At 33.1% G+C, this 11,065-nt stretch overlaps 1 protein-coding gene across 1 annotated transcript; it reads right to left on the reverse strand.

Annotated features, from left to right (window-relative positions):
* Positions 1-7,241: 7,241 nt before the first annotated feature.
* On the reverse strand, positions 7,242-7,587 carry LOC133337453 (thioredoxin-like protein 4A). Its single transcript, XM_061545674.1, has one exon. It carries the CDS (start codon positions 7,554-7,556, stop codon positions 7,242-7,244), a length of 315 nt encoding a protein of 104 aa, XP_061401658.1. The 5' UTR covers positions 7,557-7,587.
* Between the last annotated feature and the right edge of the window lie 3,478 nt (positions 7,588-11,065).

An 11,065-nucleotide genomic window follows, 5' to 3' on the forward strand; every position in this document is an offset into this window, starting at 1 on the left:
TCATCACAAACAATTATTACACAACGGTCACTACTTTCAATCTTAGTGAGACCTAAGAATTCACCTATTCTTCCTGATGTATATACCTACACGCCACATCTACCACTAATTACTATATCATTGCAGGGCGAGCTGAAAGAGGGTTCTTATTGTACTTTAAAGTCCTAACGCTACACAATTAACTTATACGAGTCCGAGTCCCTTGATTTCAATCATCCACTCTCACTAGGTGAGATGGAGATTTTTTAAAAAATAAAAAAAATGAGGTAGGTTGTCCACAGTAACTGTATATTACAATACGGTAGAATCATGATGCAATAATAAGGTGATGTATCACAACAAAAACCTTTGTTTTTGTCTCGACCATCTGTCAAATTTTTCCATATAATATTTCACAACATTGACAACATTGCACATCGAATTCAAGTAGAAATTACACACTTTGACAGTTAATCTAGACATCAGCTGCGCTAAATGGACTACCGGTAGAATCTATATACTATCCGAAGAGTTAACCACATGCTAAATGAACTAGTGTGTAAAGGAGATTAATAGGTTGCAGTATTGTGACATTCTGGGGGGATCTGTGAAATGCATGTGAGTGGAGCCACCACCAACTCAGCCAAATAATTTTTGAGCCTCCAAGGGTTGGTTCTTCGGTCATAATGCTGGAAAGATTACATGCTCATATACAGCTCAAACTGTAAACAGCATCCTTTTTAAAGGTGAGTGCCCAAAAGGTTTATAGAACTGGTCAAATGTAGGGGTTCATATTATTCATAGAAAAATTAACGGTAGTCTTCTTTACAAAATTGCTGAAGTTTTTCTAAAAATACCTACCAACTAATGGATGCCTTTATTATTATTACAAGTCTAATATGGTGACCATATAAAATGTATATTCTTCTTGTCGTACTATCCTCTATTTTTTAAAGATCAGCCTTAGGAACTATTTTCTTGATCCAGTTTGAAAAAGTATTCATTGAAGACAAGCTGGTGTAGATTAACTAAAGAGGAGATAAAAATAACAAGGAACAAATGCTCATTCTGAAATAAATATGTATTAGTAACAACTTAAGCCTATATCAGCTATTCAGCTGGACTAGTTAATTTCCCTTTTGGCGTGTTTCCGTACTGTAACAGAGCTATGTGTGGATCAGTTCCATCGCATTTCATTGTTTCATCGCATTTGTGAAACATCTTTTTAATGGTCCGTTTGGTCTTTCGGCAAAACCATTAGCCCTGGGAAGATAAGGACTTGAAGTTATATTTTGTATACCCCAATCCCTATAAAAATTTGAGAAATCTCGAGAGTGAAATGGTGGTCCATTGTCCGAAATCATAATTTGTGGTATACCATGCCGGGCAAATATGGCTTTTAATTTATTTATAATAATAGCGCTAGAACATCCATTAGCTAATAAGGCTATTTCAATATATTTGGAATAATAATCTACTACAAGAAGATAATGTTTTCTTTTATATTCAAATACGTCAAACTTGGCGATTAAATCTTCGTATTTGATTTCATCCAAATTTATGTCAAAGGAGTTAACGCATCAGGCTCCATGTGGTGCACCAATAGTGCCACTTTTCTTTTGTCATCTTTTTCTTCCAAACTTGTTGCTCTCAGATATATTTTAAACAGAGCCTTCCAATGTTTCCATTCGTCAGCCATATTAATGGCTTTGAAATCTATTTTACTTATAGTTGATGATTCCATTTCGTGTCTTTTTTTACTACCACTTTTACTTTCGCGGTTTATTATATTTCATGAAGTATACAGTAATCACAGCGAATATGATACATTGTGGTAAATAATATTAACTGGGTAATTCTAACTTATAACTATTGTACAACATTAACAATAGCATTTTACCTTTATTATTGATTATCAGCAAGAATTAAAGCTATTTGAAATCAATCTTATATGCCCTTCGAACTGAAAAGAACATTCAATTTTAGAATATCTGTAAGGACAAATCGTACCTTTATGAAACATTTAATTCCTAGAATTATAAGTTAAACCAGATTCCAATTAATTTTGACCTTTTTAAAATAATTTAACAGAAATCCTAAAGGATATTTAATATCATTAATTATTGCAAGGCATCACAAACAAAATCTGAAGACAGACAATGAAACGAATGCTACATATTACAGTATTAAGGAAAATCAGTTAAGCATTTACTATAATTTAATTGAAAACAAAAATTGAAAGCTATAAACAAAAAACAAAATCCAGAAAATTAATAACAGCCCAATGATTTTGTTATTTTTAACAATATAAAATGATTTTATAATATTAAAAATTGTCTATGATAACTCCAAAACTAAAACACCACACAGAATTGTTAAGTTTATAACACAAAATATATGTATGTACATTTTCTGTTTGCAATTTAATTAAGATTTAATATAATTTTAATTATAAATTAATTTTCCAATTGAATTTATTTAATTAATACTTATAAAATGCGAATGTAATAACAAAATTATATATAAATTAATTAAAAGGAAAATATTACATAATTTAATAATATAACTAAGTTTAAATATAAAGCTGAAATGTAATAAAAAAATACATTACAATTAATTATGATTTATAATAACAAATCAACAGAAAATAAATATTATTTCTTTTAAGGTTGGTATATGATCTGATAAACACAACAACCTATGTTAAATTATAAATTCGCAAAAGTTTTGGATTGAAATGGTTGAGAAAGGTGTACGCTGAACGTTCTTGTCATCATCAAAATGTCTTGTCAATGATGTACGCCTTTGCCATACCAAAACATCCATAATATAATAAAGATATAAAAGTTAAAAACTAAATATGTATGAGTAAAATTTTAGTTAAATGTTATCAAATACAAAATGTAAAAAACAAAACAAGAAAGAAAAATTATCTTTTGAAATAAAATAAAAGATGAAATTAATGTAAATGTTAGCAACAATTTAATAAAGATGATGAAAAACAATCAAATAATATATGAAATGAAAATACATGAGAAAAGTGAGTTTTATTCCAAGAGGTTTGCATTATGTAACATATAAAATCGATCAGACCCAGTTGGTACACCATAAATTTACATTAAATCGATTAGACCCATCATGTACGCGTTTATATGAAATATAAATATATGATTATTCTATGGACAATTCTAAGCAATTTTGGTGAAGAAACCATAGGTCTATCTCGATTTTCGAGTCTCCCACTTTTCAAAAAGTGATTTTAAATGACCGATATTATGTTTGTAGATCACCCAAATCTAAATTGTACAAAATATAGTATCATTTTCACTCCAACAGTAATCTTAATTCTAAATTTCAGGACTCCAACACTATCGGTCGGTTCCAAATTGTATCGAATTTAGTACACATTAATATAAATTTTCATAACTACCTACCACGAAAATTCCAACAGACATCGTATTTCTCAATCCCACATCCAAATTGCACGAAATTTAGTGTCATTTATCACGAATTTCCAAAACTTCCTACATAACATAATCCTATATTTCAACAGTAATGCTAATTTCAAATTTCAGGATTCCAGATCCATCGGTTTACCTATATCCAACTTGTATCAGATATAGTACCATTAAGAACAAATTTCCAAAACTACATCCATACCCCAATCCGACACTCCAACAGTAATTTTAATTATATATTGAGAATTCCATCTCTACCATATCACCTAAATACAAAATTGTATCAAATGTAGTACTGTTTAGTACCACTTCATTATGTCGACCATTGTACCAAATTTAATACATTTTAGAACTTTTCGTATACTTATAGTTAGAATTTCAAAAAAAAAAAAAAAAAAAAACATTTGGTATATCTATCCATCTGTGACCCTCATTCCAAATTTAATAATTTTAGCTATACCGGTTCCTCAAATTAAAATAGTACCATAGTTATTTATTGTACTTTTTGTGCCGTCCTAGTACGAATTTTAAATAACCCAGCCTTATCTGACACCTTTGAATTTCACCTCCAAGATTCTAGCTGACAAGAACTAAAATTTTACTATCTACACTCCAACAGCTTCAATTTGCCTCAGTAAACTTTAAAAATCATTGAGAAATACCAAGGTACCAGCGGAAGATGGGAACAAGTCAAGTTTAGGAGCTCCACTTGGATCGGATTTTTAACTTAAGTAGTTCTTGTTGAGATGATATATATTTTATGTGGGAAAAATGCATATTCCCGAGATATTGGCCTTAAAAATTTGGACATATTTTATAACAGCCGTTTTGCCGTTGCCACCAATTCAATTAAACCCCAATTAAAATTAAATTAAAAACCAATTAAAACTATTTAAACATGTCTGCGCCTCTTGGGCTGAGGAACTTCTTCATCTTCTTCGCTAAAATCCTCGGGACAACTTACTTCCAACTCTATTGGGGTCTCAGTCAAACCACCTTTAATTCCTCCGGTTCGCTGTTGACTAGTTGACTTAGTTGGATCTTACAGCTGAACAGCAAATCCAAGCAATTCAAGGCAAGAGTTTTTCTGATTCGCTCGGCACCATCTCAACCAACCAGCCGGCAGTTGGTATACTCACCCCCGTTTCCTTCATTATATCCGATAACGGACCTCTTCGGTCAACCTACAAGAAGGAAACACGATGATGTAGTAGATGGACAAGTGCAATTTTCAGAAGAGCGCTCCTTTTTGAAACAGGGATGCAAAAGTTGGTACAATTGTACTAATTTTAGCACTATTTGGAAGTCAAAAATACAATAGCACCCCAATGACGTATTTAGCACTATTTCTAAATTGTATCAAATTATTCTCCCTTAAAAGTATTATAAGTGCTTAAACATACAATATGGAATGAATCGCCATCCCCGCTGTCGTTACGAATGGATGAATTTGCCATAGTTTAAACGCAGTGTCTTATGCCGCTTCAAAATGCAGTATTCCCGATCAGATTGATAAATTCAGTGAAGATATTAATATTAATTATTTTTTTTTTGTAACTGTTCTATGAGAGACATGATTTTTCAATGTTTCAGGAATAATTCGGTACAGATATTCATGTTGTTTTTAAATACTCAACAACTCGATGGCTTTCACGTCAAGAAGTTGTTGAAGCAATTTTGGCGCAGTGGGAATCACTTTAATATTATTTTACACCAAATGATTTCGAAGCTGATTCCCAAAAGTTAAGATTCTAATCTATTATTTCAGAATTTTCAAACCCTTTTTATACCCTCCACGATAGTGTGGATATTATAATATAATATTATTATTATTTTGTCATTCAATTTGTAACTCATCAAAATTTTAAATAAGTATTGATCAGGGTAAAATTCTAAGACGATCTAGTCATGTCCGTCCGCCCGTCTGTAGTAATCACGCTATCTTCTGAGGGAATTGAGATAGATCGTCAAAATTTTGCAGGCAGGTCAAGTTCGAAGATGGGCTATATCGGTCCACGTTTAGGCATAGCCCCCATATAAGGGTGCAGTCCAATTTTCGATATTTTGTGGCTCTTGAGCGCGCTATTCAACCGAATTCGCCAAATGTCGCGACTAAAAATTATAAATATCGCTCCACTTTTTCGGGTAGCCCCCATATAAAGGCATCCCCAATTTTGGTATTTTGGGGTTTTTGAGCGCGTTTTTTAACCGAATTCGCTTAAATTTGGTACATTGGGTTCTTTATGGAAAGCGCGTTTTTAAACCGAATTCGCTGAAATTTGGTTTTTTGTAGTCGCATATGGTAACAAACCTCCCTCCCAAAAACTAATAATATTCGTCCCCTATTAGGGGTAGTCCTCATATAACCCTTTTTTATATTAAAATAGTTATCTGATTTGTTCCGCGTTTTGGGTCGGGTTCTAAGACTTTGTTGTAAATTGAAATTTGTATTTCATGTATGTCGGCAGGATTCAGGCATCTTCTCCATATAATGATAATTCCTGAAGGGAAGAATTGAGATACATAACTAAAATATTGAGTTCCAAATTTATATATATATCGGCCATTAATTAGGCATAGCCCTTAAATATTTGTATAACCCCAAATATTCGCTAATTCCTACACTATGTAATCTAAATTAAAAAGTATATAAAAAGTACAATCGGACTGAAAAAAGTACACTTTTTATTGAAAGCCAGTACAATTTGAATAATTTCATTTCGCATCCCTGTTTTGAAAGGAACGCTTGAAATTGGACTTGATATTCCGCCATCGAGAAAACGCTTCTCACTTCTACAAAAAATAATTTTATTTTTTTATTTCAAAATACCAGCCGGAGGTATCAGTCCCCCCTCCTGTTATTTAAAATTTTACCAATTCGAACATTTTTTCCACCATTTTGCACATTTAACGACACTTTTTGTCATACTCTTATAAGGAAAAATGCAAATCACCCTTATAGCCTAGACAGACGACAGCCTTAATTTGCATTAACAGCCTTAATTCAAATTAACTTGTACATTATCCTCATTTTTATGTGTTGTTAATGCACAAAATCAAACTTAATTTATAGCCTAGACAGACGACAGCCTTAATTTGCATTAACAGCCTTAATTCAAATTAACTTGAACATTATCCTCAATTTTATGTGTTGTAAATCCACAAAATGAAACTGAATCTATACTGAATTAAGCAATTTCAGTATGGCAATGCTGTAGAAAATAAATTGATTGTTGTCAAATTTGTTTACGTTTACGAAATTAAAAATAAAGGCAAAATTCAACATTACTTCAAATTTGGAGCTGTTTTATCCTCATTATAGCTGTTAGTTTTCCTTCCTGCCATGTATCAATTTCAAAAAGATGTAATCCTAAAAAATATTGTAAAGAAATGTCAATATTTTCTTCCTACACACAGACAAACAATAGTTTTGAAACAAAAAAACTGGTTCATAAATGCAGAAACTCTCGTCTGTCAGGGGTAAATTTTAATTCAAATTAAGAACTTTTTAATGCATATTAAGGCTGTCGTCTGTCTATGGTATTATACACATCAAATCGATAAACAGCCCAACGAGGACTACTTACGTTAAAAATTCGATCCGAGTGAAGCCCCTAAACTTGACTGAAGCCGGAAGAGGTTGCAGCTTATTAATAAAATAACCTGAACAACATGGAGATTTCGATTTTTAATTTCTGTTCTAAAGTCTACTTTATTTAAAAATATACGAATTTCTTTACCTACAATAAATTAGTCTTATCGATATAGTATGTAGTAATTACATCTCCGCCATACACCGAACACTTAGTATCTGTATTTCGTTGAATAATCTTTGGGAGATACAACCAGACCACGACCTTTTCTTGCTCCTCGATACACTGTCTCCACAATATCAATCATTTCTTGTTTATCTTCCAGTGGCCAATTGATTTTGTTATTATTACCCGTTCCCAAATCGATCATAATGTGTTTGTTGCGGAAGAAGAACATCACCGTGCATGGGTCGTACAATTCATACATTTTGTTGAAATCAGGAACCTCCGTAATATCGACCAAATAAATCACAGCGAAATTTTTCACTTTCTCCGCAATGCTATAGAGCACTTCATCCATTTTCATGCATGCAGGATCCCAATCATGGCCAAAACGAATTACCTGCATATAGAAGGGAAGAGTTTCGGTGAGTGGTTGGTATTGTGGCGGCAAAGAAAGATCGAGATAAATCTGGAACAATGGTATGCTACTTACCACAACTCTGTCTTCCTCCGAAAGTATGGCCTGGTCCACCTGCCAGCCATTGTGTAAATGTGGTAACATATAAGACATGGTGCAGCTTCGATTATTTTACCTTTTCCAAAAAATAATAAATGTGGACAGAATATACAGCAGCTCTATTGATGTTTTTTTTTATAGAAATGACGTCTATACAAAGCCCTCTAGAGAAACACAACGCCGTAACGAAGGGGAACTAGTGAAAATCACCGACGAACAGCAGGAATCAAAACAAAGGCGGTAACAGTTTGAATTTTGTATTTTATATATGAAATACAATAGGATGATTTAAATTTTCCTTAGAACAGGATCTCCTCCGTGAAAGGACGAATATTTTGCCGTTTTGTACTTATCCAACTGCTACGATGCAATAAATGTTTATAAACGTTTACTTCGTTTATAAACGTTTACTTATATTACTGCAACATAGAAAAACGTTCCACCTGTTACGAATGGAATGGGATAAGACAAAATTCCCGATAAAGAAGAAGTCAAAAAAGAAGACGGAAAGTTACGAATGAATGAGGTGGGATGGAGACTAAAAAGGAGTTGGTTTGTTTACGAATGAGGTGGGATGATAGGGATTTAAAAGTCGACTTCGATTTACTTACATATCGAAAAAAATCGAATATGGTCGCATACCGACAATGCTGCCAAGTTGTTGTAAATTAACTCTGCTAGATGTCGCTTAAACTGTTCTCATATTTGTATACTCTGTTCCCGAAACTGTTGAAAATATTTCAGATATTTTCCTCTAACATTTTAAGATTTGTGTATTTTCTGTAAGCGAGTTACACCAAATTTATGACATACATTTTCGATATTATCTTGAGTATTTCTACAACGAACGCGTATAGATGTATATAATTAATTGTATTAATTTTAGTAGCGATGAAATATTTCAGAAAGGATAGAAGTAGGACGGGGCCGCAACGCATTTAACTGTTTACTTACTTACGCGGGAATGTCATACGAGGTAACCAATTGACACTTCCGCGCTCACAATCGGAGTATTTGAGTATATTAGGTTGGGGAAAGAGGAATGCATCGAAAATGTCTATAAAATCGGAGAAATGATCGAAGTTGATCTGGGCTATGATACGACTTCTAATATGAGTTAGACCTTAAAACTGTTTAAACTTTTACTTTGCACAAAGCTGTATTCAAAAAGAAGCTCGATGTTTGGGTGCCACATAAATTAACTGAAAATCAGTAAGGAAAGTAGTAAAGTCGGACGGGCCGACTATATGAAATTTGATCCATAAACATGTCATTCCTCAACCTATACTAAATTTTTCATTTGGTCAGATATAGAGTTGCTTCTTACAATGGAACAAAAAATATGTAAATAAATTTAAAGAAAACATCAGTCGGACACCCGTTGATTATTTGGATAAATATCTGATAAATATGAGAAGTTTGGTGCACCATTTACTTAAAATCTGAAGAAAAAATATATAAAAGCTATATCGCAATCTAAACAGATTTCATCGAAACTTATCACAGGTTAGGTTATACTAATTTCAGTATGTTTTGTGCATATCGGCCACATTTTGAGTTCTTCGTGCATCATTTACATAAAATGGGGAGCTCTATCCAAATTTGAACCGATTTCAACAAAATTAACTTCAGTACCAAGTCTTCTCTTTCCGTCAACTTTTAAATCGCGAAATACAAAGCAGAACAGGATACAAATTCCAAATATCTTAAAAAAAGTGTATTGATTAAAATTATTTTTTGTTTATTTATTCTTCAAAAAATAAATTTGGCAGTCAATGAAGACTTTGAATTCGCCTCCTTGCTAACCATTGGTCTGTTCCCGTACTGCAAGAATCTACTAGATTTTACTATTTTCTTCGATATCATAAAGGACAATTCGTTATCGTAGTAAAAAGTAGTAGATTCTTGCAGTACGGGAACAGACCACATATGAATAAACCTTGTTCAGTACGTTGTGCATAATTTTGTGTCAATCGGCCTAACGTTGGGTCTTTGGTGTACCTTTTACTTAAAATCGGACGAAGCTATATATGGGAGCTATATCTAACTCGGAGTAGATTCCTACAAAACTTGTCAAACGTTAGGTAATATTAATTTCAGTACGTTGTGCAAAATTTTGTAGCAAACGTTGGGTCTTTTGTACATCTTTTACTTAAAATCGGACGAAACTATATATAGAAGCTATATCTATTTTGTTTCAATTTTGTGTAAAATCGGACGAAAATAGAATCTATACCTAAATATAAACCGATTTTAAAGAGCCTTGCCAGAGTAATTTATATTTACTACAGTTCATTGTACAAAACTGTGTGGCAATCGGACAAACTTTGGGTCTTTTGTGCACAATTTACATAAAATCGGAAGAAAATATACATAGGAGCTATATCTAAATCTGAACCGAAACTTAGCACACATCATTCTAGACTTAATTCAGTATGCTATGACGGACCATCGGACGAAAATATACATATATGAGAGCTATATCTAAATCTGAACTGATTTTCATGAAACTTAACACACATCATTATAGTCTGAATTCAGAACGCTGTGTCAAATTTCGTGGAAATCGAAAGATATATAGGGACTTTGGTGCATTTACATTATATCTAAATCTGAACCGATTTTTCCCAATTTCGTTTTTGGGCCAAATAAGTGACATATGCCAAATTTCATCCAATTCGGATCATAAATGCGACCTGCACGATCGTGGTTAAAGAGCCGTGAAGCACCTCAAACGGTGGCCAAGCCAGGACTAATGTTTGGGTTCTGGAAGGAAGGTTCTGCTATGCATTTGGTGGGAATGTAAGGGGATTATTTATTAAGAGTTGCTTCCGCCATACAGTCCGGACTTTGTACCAAGCAATTATCATATTTTTCTTGCTGTTCGGAGAGAATGTTTACATATTTTTTTCTTGTTATTTGAATAAAAAACTGATTTTGTCGCAAGTGACTTATTCTCGCTTACTATAAGTTTAAAAGGTAGTCGATTATTTCCGCTTGCATTACTATAGGGTCAAATTAGTAACTAGTACGTTTTATAACTAGTGCTGACACTAGTTACATACCATCAATTAGAATGTCCATTGCTACCTGTGGTACAGGTACAGGTTGTGAAGGAAGGTCTCCCAAAACTGTCAAAATTTTTGTTTACGTTTTCACACGATTTAGTCAAAATTGAAAGCATTTTGACAGCTCGAGTGAAATCATCTGGTTATATCGGACGACCTTACTATTGGGCCATGGTATCGTTTCCACGACAGAGGGGTCTACGATCCGAAATGACCCGAGTTATACTCGGCCTACGTCTATCACTTCAGCCCATCGTGTAAAAGCAATAGGGTAGCAGCCCTTTTGCA

Source organism: Musca vetustissima, unplaced genomic scaffold (assembly GCF_032173495.1).
Source record: "Musca vetustissima isolate MV318-11 ecotype Yass unplaced genomic scaffold, APGP_CSIRO_Mvet_v1 utg7945, whole genome shotgun sequence".
Lineage (NCBI taxonomy): Eukaryota > Metazoa > Arthropoda > Insecta > Diptera > Muscidae > Musca > Musca vetustissima.